Source organism: Temnothorax nylanderi, unplaced genomic scaffold (assembly GCF_030848795.1).
Source record: "Temnothorax nylanderi isolate EJ_2023f unplaced genomic scaffold, tnyl_v1.0 TNYL_tig0048_pilon, whole genome shotgun sequence".
NCBI classification, from domain to species: Eukaryota; Metazoa; Arthropoda; class Insecta; order Hymenoptera; family Formicidae; genus Temnothorax; species Temnothorax nylanderi.
The window spans coordinates 46,868-62,550 of record NW_027249110.1 but is presented as its reverse complement, the minus strand read 5'-3'; the positions used below and the strand labels follow the sequence as shown (position 1 = coordinate 62,550).

The following is a 15,683-nucleotide window of genomic DNA, read 5'->3' as shown; positions in this document are numbered from 1 at the left end:
AGTTAGCTTAACTAGTAGTTAACTCTCACTCTCCTTCTCTTTCTAACCTTTGAGGTTAGAAAGAGACAGAGAGTGAGAGTTAACTACTAGTTAAGCTAACTGGCCACTGTTGAACTGGGCCTAAGGGTCGGCAGGAGACCCAGGCAAACTCAAGTGCACTCAGGTGCACTATATGCACTAAGTGCACGTTAAACTGCACTTTAACTCCTTATTTAATTTATTATAAATTTTTAAGAACAAAAATGCAAATTCGGGCTCTGTAGCGGACTGCATTATTATATAAAGAGTATATAAAAAAAAATTCACGAATTTATGTAACTTATTTTATGAGAAATCTTGTTATTACAAATCCGTAATTTGTAATAACAAGATTTCTCATAAAATAAGTTACATAGATTCGTGAATTTTTTTTTATATACTCTTTATATAATAATGCAGTCCGCTACAGAGCCCGATTTTGCATTTTTGCTCTTGAAAATTTATAATAAATAAAATACGGACTCGCAGCCACTCGCAGCTAACCCAACCCGACAGAGGTCTCCACCGTGTCTCCTGCCGACCCTTAAGCCCGTATCAGACTACGGATTGGGATTGAGATTGGATTGAAATTTAATCAATCAGAATAAAGAAAACTGATCTCAGGTTTAGTAAACTTTGCTCTGATTGGTCAAATTTCAATCCAATCTCAATCCCAATCCGTAGTCTGATACAGGCTTTAAGCCGTGATCAGACTACGGATTGGGATTGAGATTGGATTGAAATTTGACCAATTAGAGCAAAGTTCACTAAACTTGAAGTTAGTTTTCTTTATTCTGATTGATTAAATTTCAATCCAATCTCAATCCCAATCCGTAGTCTGATTATGCCCGTATCAGACTACGGATTGGGATTGAGATTGGATTGAAATTAGACCAATCAGAGCAAAGTTTACTAAACTTGAGATCAGTTTTCTCTGTTCTGATTGATTAAATTTCAATCCAATCTCAATCCCAATCCGTAGTCTGATACGGGCTTTACGGCTTTAGGACTCTGGACCACTCTAGTAGACACCGCATGGCGCATACCGCTGACGGCGCTGACCGCAGCCGCAGCCGCAGCCGCGCCGCAGCTGTCCAGCTGATCGCGAGACGTCGACGTCACATGTGCGTTTAGTTTGCGTTTGTAAAGTAGTTTCGAAATTGTGCGAAATCGAAATTGTCACATTGTCGACAGTCCATCGGCTGCGATCGGCTGATCGTGCACGAACGACGAAGAAAAATGTATGTTTAATTTTAAGGGATGACGATAAATTGATTCGTGCATGCGAACGACGATTCTTCCAAATGAGGTTAATAACGGCTTTTATGTCGATGGATGTCCAAGTTATCAGGTATCGAATAACTCTCACTAACGTCATTGTCGTTACTCCCCGAAGGTCCTGTCGTAGACGAGACAGTTTGACGTGAGAGAGAGAGAGAGAGAGACGTCACGAGCGCAACTCCGACTATCCCATACGATCCAGAGAGAATGTACTGCCTACAGTGGCTGATTCCGGTGCTGCTCATCCCTAAACCCGTGAACCCGGCGCTGCTGCAAACCCACGTCATGTTCATGGCACTTTATCTAATTGGGTTCTTTCTGGAGCGCAAGCCCTGTACCATCTGCAGCCTCGTATTTCTCGCCGCAGTCTTCCTCATCTGTTACAGTGGAATAGGCAATTGCCTCCTCTGGAGTACAAATTGCGACACAGTAAGATGCGACAACGGCTAAGATCACCGATTTTGTGTTTAACTCGATAACATTTAGAGAATTATCCCCTTGTCGGTTTTTTTTTCCATTGCGAGTGAGAGAGAGAGAGAGAGAGAGAGAGAGAGAGAGAGAGAGAGAGTGTGTGTGTGTGTGTGTGTGTGTGTGTGTGTGTGTGTGTGTGTGTGTGTGAGTTAACCACTCTTCCCTTCTCTTTTTTTGTATCCTTTCCTCCCTTCCTCTTCTCCATGCTGCAGCATAATATACGAAATTATTTTTTGTTCATGGTGTGAGAGAAAGCGATAGATCGTACAATATAGAGTTGAAATCACAGAATTCCGAATAAGCAAAAATGTGATACGATGTATTTGATGATATTCATATGTAGATTCTAGAGTTTTGTCACAATTGTTGGCTGGAGTAAAGTAAATTTCCAGATTGTAGCGCGATTGCAGCTTGTATTCCTTAATATATGAAAAAATTAAATTTTACATATTAATAAAACTCCCTTGTTACAATAAAACGGAAACTGAAGATTACGAAGCTGCCAATGGCATATTCGATATTCCTTTTATATTTTATATAGTTTCTAGATACAGTTCTTATTCCAGTGTCTGTTCTACTCGATTCTAAATTACGATTACTTTTTCGAATGGGATCTTAGATTCTTCCTTATGCGATATGTATTAAAAAGGAGAGATGTACATCCATTGATAATTACACAGAAGCGCAACTTATTTTCTTAAAATCGCTTGCTTTAAGCTTTAAGTAATACGTAAAATGATTATTCGATTAAAGTTAGGCGCAAAATATATGGATAATTTTAATTTTGTTAAATACTTCAACTGACTGTTTAACAAGATGTATTTGCACAATACGTTTGTACCAAAGTGATGGACACGATGATGTACGAAAAGCAAAGCATCTTAAAGTTCAAGATGCTACTTATTAGTGAAACCTGAAAATCTGGCAAATTTTGTTCATCTATTATAGAAGTAAATACCTAGGAAATGTCGATTGGTTTACGGCAGGCACATATAACGACACAAACCGAAATAACAAACATTACATTAACTTTTACCAAGTGAGTGTTGCGTAGACTAAAATTTCTCAAATAATAACTTGTCAAATCTGATCCAACTAAATTACTCAAGTATAGGGAAATGGAAAGTGGGGCTGAGGTGAGATTGAGATTGAGAGGGCATAAAACACGATGTGAAACGTGTATCTTTCGTATCTGTCTCTTCTTATCGCTGATTTTATATTGTCAGAAATATAAATTGTATTTATTTTTTAAACAGAGATTTAAATGATACACAAGTTTTGTGCTATAATTTATGATATTGTAAATTTACTTGCTATCCGTAAATATTAATATAAATGTCTAATTTAGCATAAGTAGCGTTACCATTGTAAATATCGATAGTCATGGTAACCAAAAATTATCCATATACATATAGATGAAAATTGAATTAAAGCTCATGTCAGTCAAATCTTTTATATCTGTCTTTGAAGCGTATATGCGAAGGTCAATTTATCTTCCCGCATCTATCATGTAAGCTTATATTGTAATACTTTGACATAAAACAAAGAACTTTGTCCTTGGCAGAGTTGCAATAATTATAACGACTTTAGAAACATTTTTATTCGGATTTGAGGAAAAAGCTTGACTAGAACTTTGAAACTATACAAAAATTGTGTCTATACTTGTTGATATATATGCACAAATAATCTGTGATGACTTTGATTGGAAAGTCCCGATTAAACATAATTGTTTATTCGTTCATTAAAACAGGTCTTATTTAAAAATGTGCTGTAACTTTGCTAAGATACTACTCTCTGTAATCATTGCTTCCATGTAAAATATAAACTGAGAAAATTTATATAAAGAAATAAATATAAAGAGAGCTGTGTAGGGCAGGTTTTTAATATATATCGTGAGTAATAAAGAAGCTCCCCCCATCAACCAAATGTTCGTTTCTTTTCCTTCAGTGTATAACATATGTTACAAACATATTGATAAAAGTGCGATTCGCACTTGGGTGTCAAAATAAAAACTTGAAAATCATCAGTCTTGTTTTTCAGAACACATTTATTTCATGATTTTATTTATTTGAGAAAAAAAATTATTGGAGGGCTTTTCCACGACCAAAGCCACCGCGGAACTCGAGATCGCCCGTACCGGCACCAACGTCGGCCTTCTTGTCACCGGCACCTGGAGGACCGCCCGGTCCTCGTCTATATCCCGCACGATCTTCCGTTGGTCTCGAGCCTTCGCTTCTAGTTGCGGCGGGTCTCGGTCTCGTAGTCTCGGATCTCGGTTGTTTCTTAAGGGTGGAGGGCACAATTTCAGGTGGCAGATGTAAGTACCCACGCAGATATTCAATACCATCGTTTGTAAGGTACCAATAGAAATGTCTCCATGCAAATTGTTCCTTTACATATCCTCTAGACTTCAGCGACTAAAAAGATAGATGGGTAAATAAGTGAATGAATACACACACACACACACACACACACACACACACACACACACACACACACACACACACACACACACACACACACACACACACACACACACACACACAGGGCGCGTTCCGTTACTCGCATTATGCGCATCACGCGAGTAACGAAACGCCCCTATACTGGAAACGTCAACCCACATTAATCTACAAACTAACAATAATGCAACAGGATTTTACTTTATATGCATAATGTAAAGAAAACAGTAAAAATTTTTACCTGCATAGCCTTAATGACTTGAAGATTGGGAATATTTTCTAGTTCTGGATGTTTTGATGCATGATAATCCTTCTTTGCTACCATGACTCCCTCCTTGAAAAGGTACTCGTAAATAGCCACACGATTCTTCTTTGGCATCAACATTCTATAAATAACAATAATGAAAACAGTCTAATATATAGTATTATAGTTCTACTATAATATAACAAGGATTATATGGCAATTTATAAATACATCACAAACATCAGAAGGTACACTCTTTAAGGTTAGGTAGGTATCGCAACAACAAAATACAAACATCGTGCGCGAATACATATTTTATCATAAAAGTTATCGTGTTTCAAAGTTACGTTCTGCGTAGCTATAATCTTGAATTACAAAAAAAAAACGGACGAAATAGAGATTTTTGAGATTGAAGAAAAATATGAATGAGTACACAGTACATAGTATGAACTCGCAAATATTCCGTGTAATAATATGTGAAAACTGGATGCAATAAAATATACTTGACTCGTATAGATTATGGATTTCGATGAACTTGACGCTTTTTCGTAATTCTTATAAACAGGCAGGATTAAAACGGATATCGTAGGAAACTCAACGCACTTGATGACTCTAGCGTGCGCCTCTTCTCGGAAAGACTGGAAACTGGAAAGAGTCTCTTCGCTCTTCGCTCGCGGACAATATCGATTAGCGTTACGTCTCAATATCGATTTGCGATATCTTGAATTATTCGAGACGAGAGACGAGCGAAAATTAAGGTGCCTTTTCACGTTGACGCTTGATCGGCTTGACGCTCATCTTCAGTGAGCAAAAATCTTCAGAAATAATATTTTTTATTTATATATATATATTCGTAAAATATTATTACTTAAAGATATTACTTGAAAATAATTAATATTTTACGTATTTCGAAGCCTATTTTTGATTGTACTGAGACGATCAACGACGATTCAGCGTCAACGCTGGATGTTGAATAAAGGTGCGATTTCACGATGACGCTCGACGCTGGATTCGAGCGTCAAAAAGCTAAACTGTGGCTGTGTTCCGATATTCACTGCCAGTACTGCAAATCTATAGTTTATGTCACGCACATTATAAATTTTAGGTACTGACAGTGAATTTCGGAACACAGCCTGTGTTTAGCTTTGACGATCGACGCTCATTTCAGCCAATCCAGTGGTTAGGTTATATTTCGCGTCCCTCTGAATCTATCACGTGACCAGATTTGACGCTTGAATCCAGCGTCGAGCGTCATCGTGAAATCGCACCTTAAAACAAGGATAGAATAAGCAAATAGCGCTAATAACGCGCTCCCTTAGTATGTCTATTCCATGTTCCATGGTTGACTCGAGGTCGCTTTGTAAAAGAAGAGGTTATTCTTAAATATATATATATATATATAAGAATCGTAAGTGTAATCTTATTCCAAATTATGTCATATATCACATATATACATACGTTTATATTTTATCTCAATCGTGTAATTTTTTCCGAAGCATTTAATTTCCAACATTCTTACAATTATAAGACAATAACTGTAATCACTTTTAGGTTATGCGTAATTTTCGGAAATTGTCTCAATTGAAAGAACGAAGAGAACGAACGTTAAATGTACGTCTTCCCCACGTAATAAAAGATAAAAAAGATGTTGAATACTTATTTGTGGGTAATTTTCACGTAAAATTATCACGACAATCTAGTAGATCATGTCACGTAGTCTTTCCTACCGTGGAGGAAAAAAACAAGAACTATAAAATCGCAAGAGGTAAAACGGCCAATAGCAAACGAGTTGTTATTCAACCGCTCTCTGATCTTGCATTTAGAACAGAAACCAAGAAGATGAAGAAAAAGATTTTTATACCCGAGATCAAACCAGATATCCAAGTGACACAAACGTGAGAATATTTCTACTTGAATCGTAACTTTATTTCGCAAGATTATTAATATTCTGTCGTATACTTATACAGGGTATTTGTCTCAAATATAGTAAATGGTACGAAATCACATGAAATAAGAAGTGCCCTTCCTGGGTGTGCTCGTGTTACTTTATTATCACCTTACAACAAGGACTTTAGGTAGGTATAATTTATTTAGTACTCGTTTAGTAAGTTTCTAACATTGCTGTAATACACACACACACACACCCCCCACACAGACACATACAAAATGCTTGTCAAGATTGTGTCGTACATGTAATACGTTTTATGTTATGTGTAGAAGCGCGATAGCTAAAATGGAAGATATTCAAATAGCAGCAAAATATCTAAGGGAGAATCATAACTGGCCAATTTTAAAAGGACACAGAATATGTATGAAACCAGATACGAGGGCAAAACGTAAGAAGACAAGTTCTACGAGTATTCCAAAAATTCATAATGAGAATATAACGCAAGAATGTAAGTCCAATGAGAGCTTAAATTGTACAGAGGATAACAATGATGGCAATTAAAATAATTATTAATTATAGTAGACACATTTTTGAACATTATAAGAAACCCAAATTACCCTCAAATTTAATCTCGAATTTCTACCGTACAACTGTTTCAAAACTTACCGATAGAAAAAATACAAAAGAAATAAAATATCTCAATGATAGAGATTATACTGCATCCTAAAAATAAGCCGAAGACACCATCCAGGGACGCTGTAAAATTAATACACAATCATATGGCATAGCACAATGTGGTATCCATTCGCAATGCATCGCTATCGCTACCCTAAGAGCAAAAAGTCGACTTTAAGTCGACTTCTACCGAAACTGACTTGGCAGAAAAGTCGACATTTTTAAGGACGAAAGTCGACTTTAAGTCGACTTGAAGTCGGCGAATGTCGCAAAAACCACCGACTTAAAGTCGACTTCCCGTCATGATGAAAAGTCGACTTCCCGTCATGACGAAAAGTCGACTTCCCGCCAACTTTTAAAGTCGATAAAATAAACCGCCGCGTACGTCTGGAGGTCGATTGTGTATCTTGAAACGAGGTAAAAATAACAAAAGTTAACAGATTTTATTAGATTTTGATAAATAAAATCGTAGATGCGCTAATGAATTTTCTCACTTTTGTAATTTTTACCTCATTATTTCAAGATACACAATCGACCCCTTGCTGGAGGGCTAAAACTGATGCATTTCGACTTTTTTTCATATATAAAATAATTTAATTATCTAAAAAACTGTATAATTACAATCCTAATGTTTTATTCTTAATTACAAAGGCGGCCATATCTGTGCCACTTCTGCGTGCGCGGATTCCGGCAGCCACTTCTGGTAAGCTGACAATAACAGAACTAAAATTAAAACATTCCAGCGTTAATCGCGAAACAATATGCAAAATTAGCTATATAAATATATATCATATTATTATCATAATGTTGTAAATATATAATATTATATATATATATATATATATATATATATATATATATATATTATTATAAATATATAATATCCACAGACTTTTATACTGGACCACTAACATCTATGGACGCACTGCCGAAAAGCTGATGCGAGTGCAAGGTGCAAGTGTTAGTGAAGGGTGCGGCCATATTGAATTAACAATAAGTCACTATCGGGTGTTCAGTTGCTCATGATGTGCGTTTATCTGCATTCGTTATTACAGTACATAACGAAGCAGGCGAATGTTTTTGTGTTAAATATTGGTACATGTTATCAATAAGTTTGTAAGTCATGCCTTCGACGTGTAGCGTACTTGGATGCCGAAATCGAACCACTACTCCTGTAGTATTAAACCCTTTCTTTTGGACATTCTGTATATGCCAGACTATTGTATAGAAATCTTGTATAAAACCACTTGTATAGAATAGTAATATAGCATATCTTGACTAAAATCAACATGGCGGCAAGCATCACGGGCGAGATGTCTGTCAGCGGTCTAGTATTGTATAGAAGTCTATGATAATATCTAAATATTATTTTATAAATTAAAATCTCACATTTTTTATCCGAACCCCAGATTTCTAGCAGTTTGTGTTTGGACACGACTCCCTGCGACTGCAGCGTTTGTACTATTGCTTGAGTGCGTGGTATCAACCTGAAAAAATCGTATTGAATTGATGTAATCTATTCGATGAATCAACGTGAAATCAAAAGGAGATAGAATAACGATTTATCTGGCCCATGACTTGGTGATGCTCCCAGGTGTCGTCAGCAGCGACGGGACAAATCGTTTCAGCTTAGGGCACACTTGACCCTCCAAGAAGAAATACGCTAACCACTTGACACCGTCCACGGATGCTCTATATCCATCGATGGTAGTGCCCATTCGGCCTTTCCGAATGTACCAGACACGCGGCAAATGATCTTCCCGGTTCATTGATTATATCTATAAATATCTTTATAAATAAGTAGGAAAAACATTATAAAGCAACAATTGTGATAAAAATACCTTGGCGGTGGATCAACCAATGGTTCACTAAGATGGCATAGCATGGGCGAATTTCGGCAATCATTCGGGTTCTATCACCGTGACACCTCGCATGTACATCTTATTCGTTTCGTACACCTCTTTATAAACCACCTATTCCGGACTGATTTTCCGTAGAACGCACGAAGAATGCATGAACACAGGTTCCTTCATTTCTGGTGTTCTGAAAGATGATACAGAATGGAGAGGTCGCATTCAATAGGTCTTAATTATCGATGATAATTAATAACACACCATACCTAACCTGTAAGCATGTTTCCACTTGGCCTTATCCTGATCCTCTTTTACCTCGTCGGGCAAAACCTTTCTCGCGACTTGATCCGCCATATCTGCAAGAACTATCTGGCGTCGTATCGTGTCCTGTCTCGCGGCACGTATTCCTCGCACTCGCGTAAACTCTGGTCCACTCATCTGGTCCTCCAGCCTCCTCGAGATTCGCCGCCATATTGATGATGCATGACGCGCCGCTTGATTGTTTTCCGTCTTTTTATAAGTCGACTATTTAGAAGTCGACTTTTAGTCGACTTTCCGCCATTTTTAGAAGTCGACTATTTAGAAGTCGACTTTTAGTCGACTTTCCGCCATTTTTAGAAGTCGACTAGAAGTCGACTTATAAAAGTCGACTTGCCGTCGACTTTCCGTCAACTGTGCTCTTAGGGTACTCATCACACATAATAGGCTTACATTTGAGAGCACCAATTCTCGCTGCTGCAACATCGCTGTTTGACCAGCAAACGTGAGGTGGAGTGCAGTCACATTTTGATATCGTTGAACCTCTTTGCTATCCCGGAAAATCATACTTACAATTAAGGGGAGCCTGCAGTGACAGGCGAACTTCCTCGATGTCGATAATGTCAACCTTTCTAATTTTGTTTTCCCTAGAGTTCCTCTAGTAAAGCCTTGTGTACACGATACTAGAAATCGGTCCGAGTTTCGGTTTAAGCCAATGAAACTGCTGCTTTTCTGTAAGAGCTGCAAGTTGATTGGCTTAAACCGAAACTCGGACCGATTTCTAGTTTTGTTTTCCCTAGAGTTCCTCTAGTAAGAGTTAGGACACCGTCCGCCATTAATAGGGAATTATGCGAACGATCGAGAGAGACAGCAAGAGACAGCCTCCCCACTCGTACTTTTCATGGGTCTTTGTCTCACTCCCACTTATAGCTTTGTCTCACTCCCACTAACGTCTTCCCCATTAATGGCGGAACCAATCAGGAGTCAGATCGGGGTGTCCTAACTCTTACTAGAGAAACTCTAGTTTTCCCTATATCTGTCTTTGTCTAACGAAATGACATCTGTCCTTTTTTCGATTGCTCGCCATCTCTCGCAAGATCCGGCAACTACTGTTGCTGCTCTTCTTGTCATTCTGCATCCGTATTTGCATTACTAAAATAATTTTTCGATGGATCTTTTTTTGTACGCATTGAATCTTACTTCTACTTGCACGATATTATTCCTACATGTTTTCCCAAGGGCAGATGATAAACATTATGTATGTATAAACTGCAGAATTTTTGTTTTAAGCAAATATTGTCGTCAGGTGACAGCTGTATGTGCCCAAATAAGTAATATTTTTAATTTTTTGGTGTTTTTGATATAAAATCGAGTTTGTTACCCTAGATTTTTGTGCGGACTTTAATTCTGTAAAAGATTTTTGCAATTCTATAAAGCCAATTAAAAGATCCATCGAAAAACGATAATGTCGGTAAATCATACGGCTGCAGGATCCCCTTAAGGGGATGCTGGAGCCGCAGGCGAACTCGATCAGCGTCGATAAAGAAGTGCTCACCGACTATATCTGTCCTTGTATAGACAAGGATATAGACAAGGATAGCACCTAACCTTGCATCTTCCACTGGTCTAAGTAATATCTTTTTTTTTAGGCTTCAAATCTTACTTCTAATTGCACGATATTATTCCTGACAGTTTTTTGTAGAGGGCTGCATCACTATTTTCTATAGAAAAACTGCAGAATTTTTGTATAAAGCAAATATTGTCGTCAGGTGAAGACAATATTTATAAAAATAAAATTTTTTTTAGTTTATCAGAAAAAATCATGTACAGCCCTCTACATTTTTGTGCGTACTTTAATCGTGTAAAAGGATTTTCCATTCTGTTCAGCCAATTCAAAGATATTGCTTAGACCGATTATGCCTTGTCGCTGTCACTCCAGGATCCCCTTAAGGGGATGCTAAAGCTAAGGCCGAACTTCCTCGACGTCGGTAATGTCAACTAAAGCAAAGGCCGAACTCCGACGCGAAAACGCCACCACGTAAGGTGGTGACCACTGGTGGTGACAACGCGAAACTCCGTACATGTACACACACCACTGAATTGCTCACACGCACGGTGGTAGAGAGACATATGCTATAGACGCGGCAACGCCGCGCGGCGTTGCCGCGTCTATGGATTCTTAGCAATACGGCCTGAACCTGAAAATGCTTTCTGGCCGTCCGTAGCAGAAGGCAGTAACGTATCAAGGCTAATAAGCACCCGCTTTTTATAAATTACATATATTCTTATGCACACATGTGCGTATATATATATAATATGTATCTAATTATTATGTGTATGTTTATAATTGTCTGATGACAAATAATAACAGTAGCATAATTGAGAATGTGAATTAGTATACATAGTATGTATTGACGCGGGTATTTATTAGACTTGGCAATTTACTGCATCTCTTGCACGTCTAATAATTTTTTTCTTGTAATGTAAATGAATGATGTAAAACTCTTTCAAAGGATCTATCCATTCTTGATGGGGTAAAATAATAACTTCTATAACAAATGCAATAAATATTAAATTTATAGTATTGATTTATATAACTAATTTTATTCTGTCTTTATATAGAAAAATATACCTCAGTCTTAGCATCAGAGTAGAGGGTAACGGCAGCTGATGAACAGTATAGATAACAAACTGAATAAAAATTTTAATTATTATAACATAATGATATTAATAAGATTTTTATTCAGTTTGTTATTATATCTATACTGTTCATCAGCTGCGTTACCCTCTACTCTGATGCTAAGACTGAGTGTATATATTTTTCTATATAAAGACAGAATAAAATTAATTAGATAAATCAATACTATAAATTTAATATTTATTGCATTTGTTATAGAAGTTATTATTTTACCCCATCAAGAATGGATAGATCCTTTGAAAGAGTTTACATAAAAAGCTCAGCGTTGGAAACCTCATATTATTCATAATTCTCCATTATTTGTTTAAATCTACGCAGGTTCCTTTTCAGTAAGATTGATAGTCTGAAGTAATAGGTGATGGCAAAAAATCTGAAATTATTGCACTATCATGCAGAAGCACTAAGAATTTAAATATATTTTTTTATGCATATTAAAAGATATATTAGCAATCAGTCTAATTAGAAAAAAGATGTACCAGATAATATAAAAGAAATTGTATATAAAAAAAAATGGTTTCTAATATGTATTCAGAGAATGTTGATTTATCATATTATTCTTTCAAACTTGCTTTCCTCCTTTTGAAAATTTACACCAAGAGAAACTTTTGTAACATATTACTTTGTATTGATTTTTTTTAACATCTTTATTTCTTAAAAAGGAAACGAAAACCGTAGAAGAAAATTATTAAACTTATTTTTATCGTGTTGAGAATTCATTCAATTTTATCGCTACGTGTCTCAACTTCTCTTGTTCAAAACAAAAAACTAATTTATAGCTTTTGATTTTATATATAATTGTTAAATTTCAGTTTTGTCAGATGCGATTTGTGCGAGCTTATTTCGTGGAGCAAATATTTTGTTGCGTTTTCGAGAGTGTTTATCCGATCATTAGCGAAGCGACGCGATGCATTTATATTTGATCACGAGGGACTATGCGCAAATTTTCGCATTGTTTGCGGATTTTATAACTTTATTGACGAATATAAGATCTAATATCTTTCGCATAATTGATTTACGATTACTCGCGTTTTATTGAGGCTCAGTTGTACACCCGTCTGCATCACGTCAATAAAAATCTGGCAGGAAAATGTGTATGAATTTATTCGTTTAGCAAAGGATGCGCGTTGACCTTAGAAGCGCACGTTGGAATTTCATCCGGAGGGAAAAAACTTTGTCGCGTTTTTTTAATCTTTCTGATTCTCAAAATAAATTCTTCGTGTATATTTTTTCGCGCTTATAATATTATTTGATTTTTGCAGATTAATTTTCTTTTCACGCATGAAATATATTTTGGCAACTATGCCGCCTATAGGAAGAAATCTGTCGGACTGTGCTAACTCGGACCACGTGCGTTTCTGACGTTTAGATATTAGTGAAATTCGGTTAGAAAACAAAAAAATGACCTGTCTCGTTTCTTGATAGAAATTCGAGATGCTAAATACTAATTTATTGGGTGCGTTCGGGAAGACACTATTAGTGCTATTTGCTTATTTTATCCTTGTTTTACACCTGATGAACGATAAAGGCTGCGGTCCACTTGACGCTACAAATACTTTGGAGCGTTCTTCTTCTCCTTCTTTCTTCATTGAAAGAAAAGAGAAGAGGAATGCTTCGAAGCATTTGTAGCGTCAAGTGGACCCCGCAGAAAGATAGAATGATGCAATAGCGCTAATAGCGCGGTGTTCCCGAACGCAGCCATTGTGTTATAAATTCGACGTTCGCTTTTCGCGTGAGACTGGCATCGGCTTCCTATGTCGCTAAACGGGCCTTTTTCAGTTGGATACGTTTTTTTCATTATAATATACAGAGGAGAAGAAGCTAGGGATAGTGGGATAGGTAGACATACATTTTGTACGACAATATCGGGGGTCTATCGTTAGTACGATTATTTTTTCTCTGGGCCCGGAGCCTCGTCCACGATGATAATATCGCGGACACGGGACGTCTCCAGAATCGTGCTCCGATTACTTTGTACTAAGAATAATTCTGCATAAATTTCTTTTGTGCCTTTATATCATATGTATTTTTCAAGCAAAGTTCATTTGCAGAATTTACGCGATGGAAGATATATGTATACATATATAAACACACACACACGTGTGTGTGTGTGTGTGTGTGTGTGTGTATACATCTTCCATCGCATAAATTCTGCAAATGCACTTTGCTTGAAAAATACATATAAAGGCACAAAGTAAAAAAAGTTTATGCAGAATTATTCTTATTGTTAGTACAAAGTAATCGGAGCATGATCCTGGAGACGTCTCATGTCCGTGATATCGTCATCGTGGACGGGGCCTGGGGCCCACAGAAAAAATAATAAAAATAATATGTATGTGCGTATGCGTATGTATATATGTGCGATTGCGTATGCGTGTGCGTGTGTATGTATATCTATGTTCAATTGCATTACTGGTTTTATGTAATATTATTTACTTTCGACAGTAACAATGAAAAAAATAATATATTTCATTTATACATGTATTTTCGTTTATATTTCCCAACATTTTATCAACGAAATAATAAATACAGTTTCTTGTCCTAAATAACATTACCGTTTTTCTTTCTTCAAATATACCCTGGAATCCTAACACCACTTCCAAAAAATCCTGATTTTACCATACTAATACGCTATCCAGTATACTAAGAGAGAGAGGGACAGGGATGTAGAGAGGGAGAGAGAGAAAGAGAGAGAGACAGAGAGAGAGAGAGAGGAATAAATGGGTGCATGTAAATTACATACATAGGAGAGAAAGGAATGGGCGCGTTCAACAGACCAAGCCGCTGAGTAGCAATCGAACGTGATTGGCTCTTACTTTTAGAACCAACCAATCAACGCAGAGTGTTATAAGACGAACTCAACAGTTGTGTCTGCTGAACGCGGCCAATAATACGAGAAATATCTGTTCTTGTCTAACGAGGCATCTGTTACGACATATCTGCCAAAGCTCGTTCTTTGAAACGGCTTTATAGATCGCAAAATCCTTTTACAGGAGTAAAGTATAGATACTAATGAAGAGTGGGAATATAAAAAAAGTAGTGATAATTGGAAAAAATGTAAAAATGCCTAACGAGATATCTGTACCACATATCTTTCAAAGCTCGTTCTTTGAAACGGCTTCATAGATCGCAAAATCCTTTTACAGGAGTAAAGTTTAGGTACTAATGAAGGGTGGGATTGTAAAATAATTAGTAATAATTGAAAAAAATGTAAAAATGCCTAACGAGATATCTGTACCACATATCTTTCAAAGCTCGTTCTTTGAAACGGCTTCATAGATCGCAAAATCCTTTTACAGGAGTAAAGTTTAGGTACTAATAAAGGGTGGGATTGTAAAATAATTAGTAATAATTGAAAAAAATGTAAAAATGCCTAACGAGATATCTGTATCATATATCTGTCCTGGTTCGATTGCTGTGTAGGAATCAGACAATGTAGCCAACCCCGAAACTGCCCACAGCTGCGTGCGCCATCGCGCCGTCTCTCGCAAGATCCGTGAACTACTGCTGTGACATGATTGCTGCTCTGCGTGAATATTTTTGTGAAAAATATACACGATCGTTTCAAAGCTCCCATTTTTATTCTAGGCTTTCAATCTCAATTTTAAAGGTACGTTATTGTTTGTGCACGTCTTCTGAAGGGTGGGAAAGTTTAATTTCGTACATATTACGTATACAACTGTTTATATTAGAAAATAAGGTTATGAGGTGACAGCATTTTAAAAATTTTTTCAATTATTACTAATTATTTGACAATCCCACCCTTCATTAGTACCTCTACTTTACTCCTGTAAAAGGATTTTGCGATCTGTAAAGCCGTTTCAAAATAGGAGCTTTGACT

At 36.8% G+C, this 15,683-nt stretch overlaps 3 protein-coding genes and 1 long non-coding RNA gene across 10 annotated transcripts; 2 read left to right on the top strand and 2 right to left on the bottom strand.

Moving 5' to 3' along the window:
- Positions 1-1,056: 1,056 nt before the first annotated feature.
- Positions 1,057-3,793, top strand: Bc10 (BLCAP apoptosis inducing factor bc10). Of its 2 annotated transcripts, none has more exons than XM_071705817.1 (2): positions 1,057-1,259; positions 1,415-3,793. In XM_071705817.1, exon 2 carries the CDS (start codon positions 1,507-1,509, stop codon positions 1,747-1,749), a length of 243 nt encoding a protein of 80 aa, XP_071561918.1. In that variant the 5' UTR covers positions 1,057-1,259; positions 1,415-1,506; the 3' UTR covers positions 1,750-3,793. The 2 variants fall into 2 exon arrangements, with proteins under 2 accessions (XP_071561918.1, XP_071561917.1); XM_071705816.1 differs by having other exon boundaries at positions 1,058-1,327.
- Positions 3,794-3,797: 4 nt separating this feature from the next.
- LOC139772273 (small ribosomal subunit protein eS10) lies at positions 3,798-5,221 on the bottom strand. 3 transcript variants are annotated; one of them, XM_071705813.1, is made up of 3 exons: positions 5,077-5,221; positions 4,471-4,615; positions 3,798-4,187 (listed from the first exon to the last, which is right to left on the bottom strand). In XM_071705813.1, exons 2-3 carry the CDS (start codon positions 4,612-4,614, stop codon positions 3,852-3,854), a joined length of 480 nt encoding a protein of 159 aa, XP_071561914.1. In that variant the 5' UTR covers position 4,615; positions 5,077-5,221; the 3' UTR covers positions 3,798-3,851. The 3 variants fall into 3 exon arrangements, with proteins under 3 accessions (XP_071561914.1, XP_071561915.1, XP_071561916.1); XM_071705814.1 differs by having other exon boundaries at positions 4,982-5,118; XM_071705815.1 differs by lacking the exon at positions 5,077-5,221 and adding an exon at positions 4,977-4,995.
- Positions 5,222-5,506: 285 nt separating this feature from the next.
- Positions 5,507-6,942, top strand: LOC139772272 (uncharacterized). The gene is made up of 4 exons (XM_071705812.1): positions 5,507-5,881; positions 6,025-6,368; positions 6,441-6,548; positions 6,691-6,942. The coding sequence occupies exons 2-4, from the start codon at positions 6,028-6,030 to the stop codon at positions 6,920-6,922; spliced, it is 681 nt and encodes a 226-aa protein (XP_071561913.1). The 5' UTR covers positions 5,507-5,881; positions 6,025-6,027; the 3' UTR covers positions 6,923-6,942.
- Positions 6,497-9,735, bottom strand: LOC139772275 (uncharacterized). Of its 4 annotated transcripts, none has more exons than XR_011718098.1 (6): positions 9,721-9,735; positions 9,601-9,635; positions 9,156-9,414; positions 8,878-9,079; positions 8,426-8,814; positions 6,497-7,759 (listed from the first exon to the last, which is right to left on the bottom strand). It is a non-coding gene; the product is annotated as an uncharacterized lncRNA (long non-coding RNA). The 4 variants fall into 4 exon arrangements; XR_011718099.1 differs by having other exon boundaries at positions 9,156-9,399; XR_011718100.1 differs by having other exon boundaries at positions 9,156-9,383.
- Positions 9,736-15,683: the final 5,948 nt, after the last annotated feature.

Coding starts and splice junctions, on each gene's coding strand:
- Bc10 (XM_071705817.1), top strand. CDS start 1,507: ATGTACTGCCTACAGTGGCTGATTCCGGTGCTGCTCATCCCTAAACCC.
- LOC139772273 (XM_071705813.1), bottom strand. CDS start 4,614: ATGTTGATGCCAAAGAAGAATCGTGTGGCTATTTACGAGTACCTTTTC. Junction 4,188..4,470: donor AAGTCATTAAGGCTATGCAG/GTAAAAATTTTT, acceptor CTATCTTTTTAG/TCGCTGAAGTCTAGAGGATA.
- LOC139772272 (XM_071705812.1), top strand. CDS start 6,028: ATGCGTAATTTTCGGAAATTGTCTCAATTGAAAGAACGAAGAGAACGA. Junction 6,369..6,440: donor GATATCCAAGTGACACAAAC/GTGAGAATATTT, acceptor ATACTTATACAG/GGTATTTGTCTCAAATATAG. Junction 6,549..6,690: donor CCTTACAACAAGGACTTTAG/GTAGGTATAATT, acceptor TGTTATGTGTAG/AAGCGCGATAGCTAAAATGG.